Here is a 14,370-nt window from a genome sequence, read left to right on the forward strand (position 1 = left end):
TCCTAGTGACAGAACCAGGTGTTGTCCCCACGTTCTTGAGATAGTTCTTCATTCTGCCAGAGTTATGCAGGCCAGAATGATCTCCAATTCAGTAACGCTATCAGTTCTCAGATCTTAAAATTCTTAATCAGATTTACCATTCAAACTTTATGCCCTGGGTATGAAGCCCCCTGTTCGAACATTGATCCTTATTTTTCACTTTTCTGTTCTTCGTTCCTACCCCATTATTTTTGGCAGCGAAGGGAATACAACACAAGAAATTCTTTGAGCTCTTTTTCTGGCAGAACTTTATCGAGCTTTCTTGCGTGTACATATATACACGCCTAATTGCCTAATTGCAATATATGCGAGCTTTATCATTCTCAAAAACTGCTTTGGTCTTTGGAGGTACAAATGAAAGCTTAGGTTATTTGTCTATGCCATAAACTTCTCTCAGATGGAATTAAGGAATTCGCATTGTGTCTCTCTATATACCCTGATAAAGTATGAATTCTGCAAGCGGACAAGATGTGCATAAGAGTTTTCGTCGATCACGGCTAGCCCTGCAAGATGTTGAGGTGACCACTTGCATTATATTCTTCCTATAATACCTAGTATTCTAGTATCTAGTATCACTCCATCTTGATGAACAAATCCTCCCGTTTCCGACATCAGCTCAGCCGACTCCAGAAAAGCAGAAGATGATTTTTACAGCAAGTCATGGTCTATCAATCTCTTGAAATATATAAAGTATGTGTTTACCCATATGATATTCGAATGAAAACTTCAGTTTTGCTTGTCTAATCTGGCTTTCTAATATCTTTTGTTCTGCTGGGGTGATAGATTTTCCTACTAGCTTAAGATCGATTCATATGTCGGATATAGCTTCTCCAAAGCACTCCAGCTCTTTGACTTTGATTTCATTATGAGCTACTATTCCCTTGAGTGGGTCTTGACCTCTCAATAATCTTATTCCATTTCCAACTTTTGTGTATAATGTTGGTATTGCAAACTTTGAAACCCCTGTCTTCCTGAATTCGAGGAAAGTATATCCTTTGTATCGAAGAGTTACAGTTACAGTTTGTTCGGCGCATCTGTCGAATCCCCCAGACCTGCTACCGCGACCAAAGCGGTCTATTGTGGCACACAAACAAGCTCAAAGAGTTAAACTTCTACCTCCAGTGCCATCTTCCAAAGGGAAGAGGTGATAACAGAGGAGGAGTAGTTCATGAGTTCCCCTAGAACCAGCCTGAGCGAACCTTGTCTGCCGCTGGGCAGTCACTGAGGATATGCTCAATGGTTTCGTCCTCCTATAAGCCAAGAGAGTCCTTGTATATCGAAGAGCTAGGATGCAGGCTACGATTCATATTCAAAGACTTCTATCGATCTCGAGAATTTCATTCGCCGTCCATTTAACTACCCTGAGAGAGTAGTTGACTCTCCAGACTGCCAAATTGTTCGTAGGATAAACGTAGGATAAACTAACAGCTGTGCAGTTAATGCATTCCTAATTTGAGTTATCTCCAGAGCACCACTCTCTCACATTCATTTGTTATAAAAAAAAAAGAGAATGAAATATATTACGTTTTTAGAATTATTACATAATCACTTAAGCTCTTCTTGACAAAAAGATACTTGAAGAGTGTTTGAAACATTCTGAAATACGATTCCCCAAGTGAGCAGTCCACAAACTAAGGATGATAGCCATCATAAATATAGAGGTGTTTTGAAAGATGAAAGTTGTAATAACTGGAGCCAATGTTATAATACGATCACGTCATGGAGTTCGAATAATCCTTCTGTACCAGATTCCAAAACATATGTGGCAACTACGCTGGACGCAACAACATGCTAATGGTGAAAGATTGAATAAAATTCGGACGCAGCATTGTGCTACATATGAAAACAAAATATACGCCGGACGCACTAATGGTAGGACCATGAAAGGACGCAATAATGTGCGTATATCAACTTCTTTATTAATAAAGATATTTGAGATCTGAAACGAGCAAACTACGTAATTTTTTGCGTAGATTAATATACTTCGATCAGATTCCACCTAGGTAGCGTATTTCTGGGAGACGCAATAAGGTTGCTTTTTGAAAGGACGCAATAAAGTATGCCAGATGTAAATATATATATATATATATATATATATATATATATATATATATATATATATATAAATATATGGATACACGAAAGGCAATGGATTAATTTCTAACACAAATCAGGTGAAAAATCGGTTAGCCTATTTCGATTAATGCTTACCTTGAAAGTGGATTGGACTCTCAGGAATTTCAATATTTTCGTTTGAACAATCACAATTATTATGAGTCCATCCTTAAAGAATCGTTTAAGGATCGTTTCTGAAATTAAATTGACTAATCTGAAATACATTTAAAATTTTCTCGAATAAAAGTGACTGAACTGAATTTGAAATGACCATTTCAGAAATCAAATTGACTAATCTGAAATACAATTGACGGTTTCTGAAATAAACCTGATTAATCTGAATATCAATTGGTGCTTTCTGAATTACAACTGGAAATGATGTAGTGTTTCTCTATATCACAAAACATCGAATATACATTAGGATATTGTGAAATTATTTTTCTCTTTTCATAATATGCACACAATATGAGCTCTAGTTTAAGTTTTGGAATTTTCTATAATAGTGAAATCAATTGGTGAAAGAAGCTTTTGATCTTTTGGAATGATTGTGGTAACATCAGATAACTGTGCTTCAATCCTGTTAATGAAATTAGCTTTTATTCAAGATCTGTAATACTTGATACATCACACTATATTTCAGGCAAAATTAAATTCAGAAAATGGAAAAGGAAAGATTTTTATAAACCCTGTTCTAATATTTTCCTATTCAGGTTCTGACCTGTCATTTAAATATATTTTGTCGACTTGTTCTAGTTGTTTCGAGTTCATTAGAAACATTATCCGAAAAATCATTACCTGGTATCAACACCCAATCCGAAGAGAGCGGGCTTCATTACAATTCAGAAGACGATATGATTAACATCGAAACTCCAGACTCTCTCTCTGAATTTTATCAACCCAATTCTAGGATACATTCTAGATTTTTAGATGAGATCGATGAAGAAGACGATGAATCCAAGAATATTGAAGAATTGAATAAAGTTTTATCAGGTAGGTATAACCTTTGAGTATTCAACTCAAGGGTATTACTCATTCGAATAACTATAAATTTACAAAAACAAATCAATGTTAACTTTCAGAATTGGAATATGAATGGGTCAGTTATTCCGAAAAACCAATTCTTCAAGCTATAGAAAAGCCCAAATCTGTAGGCACCCTCAGCAGTCACGATGCTGCATCTGTACACTCTAGCATTAGAAAAATCAGAAGCAGCAGTAAGTCGAAAGCAAAACCAGAGAGAAGAAGCAGCCAGGAAGATACTTCTTCTATACAAGGAATACCAATGAAAAAAACTAAACAAAAAGTTCCTAAGCAGGAGAAAAAATTAGGAGAAGACGAATTACTCAAAGTTTGGTTCGAGTACAATCTTTGGGAACAGCGTAAAAAGGTAAAAACGCAAGTTCTGTTATGAAATACGCACAATTATATCGATTGAACGATCGCGTCAAAATCCGAAGTAACGTACCTAATGTGCCTACTTGGTTTGTACATGTATTTTAACCTGATTGTATTTTAACCTGATCTTGAGTAGGTACTGTTGAGGTCCGTTTTGATCTTCTGTTTCAAATTTTATATAAATTGAATGAGGAAATAAATGCGCAACATCAATAAAAAAATCTTTTTTGAAGTTGCTCAAAAACTATCTCAAAGAGAATTCTGATCTAACACACCTTTTTTAGAGAAAATTTTGAATGAAAAAAAAATGAGATTTTATGTACCTTAAACAATTCTAAAAACAAGGAATGGAAGGATTTCAAGAAGCAGAGGATCACAGGTGTTTGGGTTTGTACAATTAAACAGCCTTTGTGTAAAAATCTTTTTGTTTTTTCCCAGTTTTTCGAGTGACAATTTGTTTCAATCAATTTTTTATTACTGTCAACTACCCAAAAAATACTTTATTTCAACATTCAGAAAAATAAATAATGAACGAAGATTAATCTTCAACAACAGGGGAAGAAGAGAAGTGAGAATTCAAAACAGAAATAACTTATATTGGGAGATGAACATGCAACTGAATAAGATGATAAGTTCAAGTGTATATTTCAGAACAGAAAATGATGAATTTTTTTCCTATATAGATAAAACTGAAAAAAAGTTGCACTGGAAGGAAACAAATTATTGGCTATTGTATGAAAATTATTTGAATGAGAAAATGGGAGATATTGAGACGATAGGGGATAAAATGACAATGGACAGTAAACTTGAAAGCGAAACAACCAGATATAAAAAAAAGAAAACATAAAAAAAAGAGGGGATCATGAAATAACTAAAATAAACTTGCTTCGAGAAATAAAGTTGTTTTTTCAAAAAAGTGAACTTAGAGCGTAAGAATATAATTGGCGACGAGGATGTGATTTTACTAGTGTATCCCAAAGAAAAGCTGGTGTGCACATGAATTTCAATTCTTTGAGTAAAATCCAATAAATCCAGTAAAATCCTTCGTATGCTACCGTGAAAAATTGAAGTGCAAGCTTCAAAAGAGGTGAATTTTCCATTGAGATGATGACCGATAGGTAAGGCCAGTTTTTATGTCAGTCCCTGAAAATATCGATGCAGTTCATGACATGATTTCATCGGACTGACGAATTGGGCTAAAAAGGATCTGAAGTACTGGATATTTCATACGAACGGGTTCATCATATATTTCCTGAAATTTTTAGGGTTGTCACTCCCAATTTCTGAAACAAAATCAATTGAAAAATTTAAATGAACGATTTGCTCCTGCGTAAATTCTTGCACAAATTTGTCAGGAGCCAATCAACTAGAAAAAATTGTTGCCTGACAATGAACTGAAAATAAAGAACTTTGAAATTATAATTTCATATTGTAACGTTTCGGAGTCAATATCAGACTCCTTCATCAGACGAAAATCAATTGTATCTTTTGTTTGACATTAATTGTCAATACATAGAAACAGAGACTGCATATAAACGTTGATTCATTTAATTTTGAGATTACCGGACGGCAGTTCCTTCTTCAGTAAATTAATCCAAATATGACCTATTCATACCGAATAATTTGTCAAATTATTACTTTGATCTAATAAAATACACGTTCGTTTATAATGGTACGGCTCCGTCATTAAATTATTAGTGTTATTCCAATCCATCATGTGCTCTCCTGTATTAGAACAAACGTGATCTGTGATCTATTGATTTCTCTATTTTTAATATTATTCTTATGGTCGCACTTTCTTTTTTCTAGAGTTTCACCTTTATAAGTTTCACCACAAATACAGGAAATGTTGTAAAAACAATTTTTTGATTTTTGTTTTTCGTTCAAAGGTTTAGTTTTTGTTAATATAGATCCCAAATCATTTCGTGTTTTAAAAACAGTTAAAAACAGTCCTGAAAGGCCATTAACATAAGGAATTACGTTCAATAAATTTGGTTGTTCTTGACGGTTTGTTAGTTGTTCCTGATCATTATTATGATTCTGGTTAGTCATTTTTCTCTCTAAATTTAATATTGTTTTTTCAATAAAATTTGTGTTGATTAATCCTTAAAATCAATCAATTTCATTTTTTTAATTCGGGTAAGAATGAAATCGAATTAGCTCTATCATGAATTGTTTTAATAATACTTTTTTTGACACTCACCTGGTGATTGAAATGAAAATTCAAATATCTATTAGTATGTGTCTTTTTTCGGTATACGCTCGTTCGAAAATAATTTGAATTAAATTTTATTCTCTTGCTCTAATTCTATTGTAAATTTTATTGTGGGTTCTTTGTTGTTGATATGATCAAAAAAATTCTTTACTTCATCTATACCATGATGCCAAATCACGAAAATATCATCTACATATCGCCGGACCATTATAAACGAAAGATTAAAGTGGCTACGTGTATTTTATTAGATCAAAATAATTATTTGTCAAATTGTTCTGTAGGAATAGATCATATTTGGATTAATTTACTGAAGAAGGAACTGTCATCCGGTAATTTCATAATCGAATGAATCAACGTTTCTATGCAGTCTCTGTTTCTATAGTAGAGTTCCAGAATTACATCTCGGAGGAAATAGACCGAGCAGACTTTGCTCTGATTCGTAGATATATGTAGATCTACGCTCTGATTGGACGGTATTGACGTAACAGATTGAAAAGATGCGATTCAAAGATTATAGAGTAGAAAGATAGGAAACGCCCTCATATCGCTAGTACTAAAAACCGATTACATTTTGGCCAGTGAAAACACATTTGACAATGACATGGCGCTGAAAACGTATTATCAATACAGAAAAACTGTTTTATCACAGTTTTCTGTTTTATAATTGAGGGGCGCGAAATTCTAATTATATTCCTTGCATTGAATTTCAATATTGACCTTGTTGAAACTAGAAAACAAACATCCTGAGCCTGTTTTTTTTTTGTGACCAGGATGTTAGTTTTCATCTGAAAATTGTTTGGAATCGATTGGTATCAATGAAATACGCTGTTGGATGTGATAAATTTTTATTTGCAATCTATGAAAAATTTACAAAAATTTGAAATTATGGACAACGAATAGAGCTTTGATATTGATTAGGACACAAGAGTACATGAGGTGCTAGAGGAACGTCATAGGTGTTTTTTCTGTGAAAACGTTTTGAATTAAGAAACTGAGTTGAATTTGTACAATTTTTATCAAAAATTGATATGAACCAATATTCAATTTACCGTCATAGTATACACATTTCCGTTAATTACATATTATTCACAACATTTTCAGAACCACAATTGAAAAAAACCTTACAGAGGTATACAAGACCTGTATTCAAGCTCGTCAGTTTAATTTCTTCATGCTTTTTTATGATTTCCCCATAGTATGGTCTCTTTATGACACAATATACAATTTTATTATATTTACCAGATTCTAGAAGTGCCAGATTGAAATCTCGTAAGCCTTTTGGACTAATGATTTTTTGTATTCAACTAATAGCCATAAAGAATTTTGGCAATCAGAATGGAATTCATGTAATCTTTTTAATAAAGATTTGATTACTGATCCTTCAAAAAAAGTTCCTGGCTTTGATCTTCCAAGAAAAATTTGGTGTACACTAAATCGACTGAAGACTGGCCATGGTCGGTGTAATAGCATGCTCTTTAGGTGGAATGCTGTTGATAGTCCAAGATGTGAGTGTGGTGCAGAAGAAGAAACTATAGACCACTTGGTGAAGAGTTGTAGAATATATCATTTTCAGGGTGGTTTCGAAGGTATTCATTCGGTGACCGATTTTTTTTTGAGATGGGTTACAAATTTCAAAATTATTTAATGAGTAATATAAAATTCAATACACCCCTCTCGTTTTTTTCTTTCTTTTTTGTTTTCAGATTATTCTTCGTCAACCATCATAGTAGAAAGAATGGAAGGAAGTTTTTGGATTTTGTCATAGGAAGAAGATGTCCTGCAATATAATAATTTCAGCTTATTCTTTACACAAATACATCATCATTACACTTATACGGGCAAACAGAGAGTTTTTTCTGAGGTTTCTATGTCTGTTTTTTCATGTATCATACGAAAATATGTATGGTACCCCGTTGACATTTTTCCTCTGCTTACACTGAGATCTGGAACGAGGAACAGGTTTTTAAGATCTGTCTCTTGTTGCCATTTCTTTACACCCGCTTCATTATTTTTCAGATTGTAAAAGTTTGTAACACATGGTCATGTTTTTCAGAAGCTACCATATTTATTGTCATGGTATTGTATTTTTGCCTAAGAGAATTTGAACTTTTGTTATGAGATCTTCGTATTTTCCAGTTGCTCCTGAAGAAGTCAACGATAGTTGACGAAATATATAGAGCTTTAATACAATTTGACTCCCATTGGAATTTTGCCCTGAAAAATAGTCGAAACACCCTTAATTTAAATCAATAATTTTCCAAACGACTAGTATCCTATAACTTCAACTATATATTATATATATATATATATATATATATATATATATATATATATATATATATATATATATATATATATATATATATATATATATATATATTTTTTTTTTTTTTGCCGCCGCTAAGGACCTTGAAGAAACTTCCTAACTGTCCTCGCCGTGCCTAACAAGACCTGCTTCTGTGAACTTGATATTACATTGCGGTCCAAGCACAGTCTCTTGGTGGTCTCAGGCAAATGCTTCTCCACCAAACCGTTCACAGAGATCACTATTGGGAGAACGTTCACCGATTTCAGTTCGTGAATCTCACGCAGTTGGTAGGCCAGGTCGGAATATTTCGCGATCTTCTCAGAATAAACTCGGGCCAAATTTTCATCAGCAGGGACCGCAAAATCCAGCAGCAGACATGTTTCCTTTTGCTTGTCGAAGAGAGTAACGTCCGGCCTATTATGCGCCACTCCTCTGTCAGTCACGAGAGTCGTGTCCCAGTATAGTTTGTAGCGCTGGTTCTCCAATAGCGCTCTTGGCTGATATAGATGTTGTTCAGTCTCTGTCTTGAGCAATCCGAGTTTTAGTGCGATCTGTTGATGGTATATCTTCCCCATTGCGTCATGCCTGTCAAGGTAGTCTCGGGGAGCCAGAATCGGACATGATGAGGTAATGTGCTGAATGGACTCCGCAGCTTGTGAACACTTTCGGCATCTATCGGATGGAATGTCCTGCTTGGCGATATGCTTCATGTACATCCTAGTTGGTACCACCTGATCTTGTATCGCCAAGAGTCTTCCCTCCGTTTCAGGAAAAAGGTACCCCGCACGCAGGTAAGTAAGAGACTCGATCTTATCTATCTCTTTACTTTTCAGATGACCTGGATATCTGCCATGCAGGGCCTTGGCTCTCCACTCTTCCATGCGACTTTCCATAGTACGCCTCGGAGCCTGATAATCCGGATCAGATAGCCTCAGCACGGATATTCCGTTGTCAGCTTCACGGACAGCTCTGAACACAGGTGAGTTGTTCTTCATAAAGTGCTCTCTCAAGTCATTCACGCACTTTGCGTGCAAGTCTTCCAAGTTCATCAAACCTCTTCCACCCTGGTTTCTTGGGAGATAAAGTCGCATAACTGAAGAGTGGGGGTGATGCACTCCATACTTTGTCAAAAGGGATCGCACCCTCCCATCCAGATCGCGGAGCTCAGTCGCGGACCAGTTGATGACACCGAATGAGTAGGCCACGCTCGGGATCGCCCAGATGTTGACGGCCGTGAAGAGAGATTTAGAATTCAACTTGGCTCTAAGAAGTAAACGAACCCTAGTCATGAGCTTCTCTCGAAAAGATTCTTTCATTTCTGGTGTTTTCACTTCAAGTGCTTGTTTTATCCCTAAATATCTGTACGGGATATCTTTTTCCAGGGCAGGTATCGTTATGTTATTCATCAATGTGGCTCCCTCTGCCCTATCTTGAATTTTTCCTCTTCGGACATCCAGCACTGCACATTTATCAAGTCCCATCTCCATCCCTATGGACTCACTGAAAGCTGCCACTATTTCCAACATCCTTCTCAATTGTTCGGAGTTTGCTCCACACAGTTTCAGGTCATCCATAAAAAGGCGGTGGGTGATCGCAACTTGTCTGGTCTTACTGATAACATACCCATACTTGGTGTTTTTGAGTATGAGACTGAGAGGGTTAAGCGCCAAGCAAAACCATATAGGGCTCAGTGTATCGCCCTGAAATATCCCACGTTTTATTTTTATTTGCTCAGATCTTATGGCAGAATTCCCCGATCGCATAGAGAGCGCGGTCCTCCAGGTTTTCATGAGGTGTTTCAACAGCTCTATTACTTTTTGAGATATTCCGTGCATCTCAAGTACTTTCAGCAGCCATGTGTGGGGGACAGAATCAAATGCCTTCTTGTAGTCCACCCAGGCAACGGAAATGTTCCTCAGCTTCTTTCGCGCCTGCTTGGTGATAATGTTGTCTATCACAAGAAGCTCCTTGCAGCCCTTAGTTTTCATTCGGCACCCGCCCTGCTCCTCAGCCATCATGTTATGCTCTTTGAGGTGTTTGTTGATGTATTTCGCGAGCACTCCTGTAAGTATTTTGTATACTGATGGCAAACACGTTATCGGTCTGTAGTCCCCAGGCCCTTCACTATTTTTACTTTTTGGGATAAGGTATGTGATCCCCATGGTGAAGAATTCCGGTACCGTGGAAGGGTTGTTCAATGCTTCCTGAAGAAGTGCTGCCAGCTTCTCATGCACACTCGTGAAGTACTTCCACCAATAATTGTGAAGTTTATCGGGTCCCGGAGACGCCCAGTTACCACAGTGCCGCAGCACGTCGCTCACATCCGATCGCTGTACCCCAACGTCGTCCATCACCCCGCCGGGTATCCTCGACTGCGATATATATATATATATATATATATATATTTTTTTTTTTTTTTTTTTTTTTTTTTTTTTTTTTTTTTTTTTTTTTTTTTTTTTTTTTTTTTTTTTTTTTTTTTTTTTTTTTTTTTTATATATATATATATATATATATATATATATATATATATATATATATATATATATATATATATATATATATATATGTATATATATATAAACACACGGTACAACTAGTTGGACAAATGAAGGCAACTACACCTAAGGCATTAGAAACACTGGGGGAGCTACGTAGGAGGAGCAATCGTGAATAGCCGCAGCCATCCAGCCGAGATCAGAGGTCTCTTTTAGATGTGGAGGTGCCCAGTTCACCTGGAGTGTCACCGATCCAGCCGGAGAGGATGTCAAGGGTCGAGACATCACTTATCGACTTGGGAGATGGTGTCGATCCTCCTGTAGTAGCCAATGTCTCACGTACTGGTACACCTGTAAGGAATCCAACATTAGAAGAGGTCATGAATGAGACAAGACAGACATGTAGAGCATTACTGCGATAGTTACCAGCGATACTTCTCACACAGTCACAGGACTGTCGGACAACAACACCTGAGGGTCCGACACAGGGTAGATTAATTCTACACGAAGGGTGTCTTTTCCACACTTACCTGCACCTTGGATAAGTCCTGACCGACCAATTGTCACAACGCCTGCCAGATCAGAACCGGAGTCCCGATCAACAGTACCAACTGTCCCGGTACACAAGAGGAACATTTTCTTTGATGGTACTGGAAGTGTGACCGGATTTCTTGAAGAAGTGGAGAGGCTGGCTGAATCCCGTAAAGTGTCCCTGGAACAAGTTTTTGAATCAGTTTATGAATTACTACGAAAGGATGCTAGGGATTGGTTTATTCCCTGGAGAGGTACTTTCGAGGACTGGGAAGATTTCAGCAACCAACTGAAAGAAGCATTCCTGCCTGCCAACTACGAGGAGAATCTGTTGGAGGAAATAAAAAGACGAACACAAGGACCTGAAGAAAAGTTGCTTCTGTATGTTACCCGGATGCAGAACTTTTTCCAGAAACGAACCTATACAAAACCATCCGAGGTAGAGCAGATCCGGCTTATACGACAGAGGTTGATCCCGCCCTTACAACAAGCCTTGGCCTTCCAGGAGACCAAGACTTATGATGAACTTCTCCGTAAGGGAAAAGTTTTTGAACTGGTCCAGTGGCAGATGAGCCAGTACACCCGGCCACCCTCAAAACCAGGTTTCGTGGAGGAACCTCACCTGACGTACACTCCCCGTCAACTGAACCGATATCAGGCGAGTTTTTCTGTGGATACCGGAGAACAGGTACAAACAACTGATCATAGGAAATCAGTCCCGCCGACACCAGCCAACCAGACACGACTTTCTCCGCCGGGGGAAAGCCGTCCAAGGCCACCCATATCCTGGGAGTCTACCGATTATATTATTAGTTTCCGTTTACCTGTTTATCTGAATAACTGTAGTTACTTGGCCAACCAGAACCAGTGCATCCAGACAATCTGTCTTCAAGAATCAGCGGATAGAGCCACACCGAAGAAGGTTGAACAGGTTACGCATGTCAGCCAGTAGGGAGCACCTGCAAGGAGAAATCTCGTAAATCTGAAGCCTGTTATTAAACATAATTATAATCGACTACACCGTCACAATTCCGTTTAAATTCCGTACATGCACCACCGTTGACCGAAATATTGTATCTACCAATTTTCATCCGTTCAGCATGTTATTAAATATAAATCGAACCTGTTAAAACTGTCTGAAAAATCTGCTATTTATGTAAGGAATACTAATAAAGGATACTGTTTCACATTTCAACTGAGTATATCCGTCTATTGATCCAATGGATCTAACCAATTTCTATTCTGAACCGAACCGAAATTATTGTACCGTCAATTTAACACTGTCTACCTAAAGAAAACACCGTCTACCTGAAAACAGAGGAAAACCGTTCCAAGAAAAAACGTGGACCACGAGGAACGATGAGGATCGGAGAATTTATTGTTAGAAATTACCCACCTGCAAGTCTCATGCCGACTCCGAGAGTCCCAACGTCCGTGCAACCAGGTCGGAAGGGGCAGACCAGTCCATTGAGCCTCCACGTTGAGTTGTCGGAGACTCCCCGCCTGTTGCAGCTCCCACGATTCCTGGATAACCTACAAAACCATGATGGAGTTCCAACATCCGCCAAACACAATTAAATTGAGTACTCACCGGAAAAATGGAACACAGCACGTTTCCGACCAGCGATGAAGATGGATTTTCACATAGAGAAAGAAGATTTTCCACTATTTTAATAATTGTACACCCACACCATGTACTTGAATATCAAAATGGCGGAGACCTGCGCCGAAATGACTGACGCTGACGTTTCTGCGTGCGCATTGGAACTACCACTGCCAACCATAGAGAGGAATAGGAACTTCATTGACAAGGTTATTTCACTTGTAAGTCCGGTCACATGCACATACACAGACGGCGCTAGTTATATTTATTAAGGCAGGAAAAGCATTTTAAAAAAAGCTATATTTCATACAATACGTATATACAGTGAATGTTATGTCAGAACTGATTCAATGATGATAAAATTACAATTTATAACCTCGGTACACTTCTTAGTTTAAGGAAAATGAGACGATGCTGAGATCGCACTTCCTGCGATCTTCCAACGAAGTTCATCGTTCTCGGATATATAACTCCTCCATCCTCAGAAAGGTGTCTACGTAGTGAAGAATGGAACTGTTCTAGCTTGGGATTCTTCTCTCTCTGGTTGATTTCGTGGAACTGCTCGTGGTTGGAATTCTTCAGTTCCTTTTGATTTCTTGGAACCCTGGATCTTAGCCACAACTTAATTTTCCTCGATCCAAAATAGGAGATAATTATGAAAATTAGCAAATAAATGATTATTATCAGGGTTTCATGCAATGATTTGGTACTTTTTTGCTTTTCCATTAAGGGTTGAATTTCCTCTTGTTTCTTCTTCAATTTGTGTATTTGGTCCAATGAAAAATCTTCAAGTTTTATTTTGAATGCAGTTAGGGTTGTTGCATTCAACTCGGCAGCAATTTGAGGAAGGTACATCGGTTCTCCCTTCAAGATTTCCTTGTCGTTGTAGAATTTTTCTTGAGAGTTTTCGAAATGACATCCTTTTGGTACATTTATCAGGAAGTTTCCCTTCAATGTGCTGACGTCGGTTCTTCTGCATACTGTGCGAATTTTCATCCCCGTTGGAGCTAACATGACGAATCTTCCATTACCAATCTGCTGGACAACGTTCTTGCTAGTTTCCACAGGGTAATTTTGGCAGGAACCAGTGGATTTTTGGAGTTGCAGTAGCTGGAACAGGCAATCTTCTACTTCTGACCCATTATTGAGTTTGTCGTTTTCGCAGTAATAGAGTGGGTGTAAATCAATACAAGGCGAAGAGGCGTATTGATACCATTTTTCATTGCTTGTCAGATAGGTATTTTTGGGAATAATAATAGTGTTGTTTATAGTTGGGATTGAAAATAAATGGTAATGAGAAAAAGGTTCGGGGTGTACAATAGGAAAATGAAGAACGAAAACAATTCTGAATAATCCGAATTCAACAAAATATGCATCTACTTTTATCAATTCATAAAATCTGTGATATTCTCTCTCGTCGACGAATATCAGATTACTTGAACCATATAAATTTTTTGTTTTATTGATAATTGAATATAATTCGGAAAATTTAATAATGCTATGATGCAATATTCCGAGTCTGGAAAAACTAATGCGTTTTCGATTTCATCGATTAATTCTATAATAATATTGACAGATATTCCGATTTGGTCCATGAGATTTCTAATCTGAATATACATATAAAAATTATCACTTAATTGATCGAATTTTCCTGAAATTCCTTCAAGTT

General features: G+C 37.2%; 1 protein-coding gene across 1 annotated transcript in view; it reads left to right on the plus strand.

Annotated features, from left to right (window-relative positions):
- The window catches only part of LOC123314441, a 225,887-nt gene that overhangs the window by 104,933 nt on the left and 106,584 nt on the right, over positions 1-14,370 (plus strand). Inside the window, exons 3-4 of the mRNA XM_044899732.1 lie at positions 2,908-3,144; positions 3,234-3,541. Of these exons, the coding sequence (XP_044755667.1) occupies positions 2,908-3,144; positions 3,234-3,541 (545 nt within the window). The remainder of the gene's footprint in view (positions 1-2,907; positions 3,145-3,233; positions 3,542-14,370) is intronic.

Source organism: Coccinella septempunctata, chromosome 5, assembly GCF_907165205.1.
Source record: "Coccinella septempunctata chromosome 5, icCocSept1.1, whole genome shotgun sequence".
Classification (NCBI taxonomy): Eukaryota; Metazoa; Arthropoda; class Insecta; order Coleoptera; family Coccinellidae; genus Coccinella; species Coccinella septempunctata.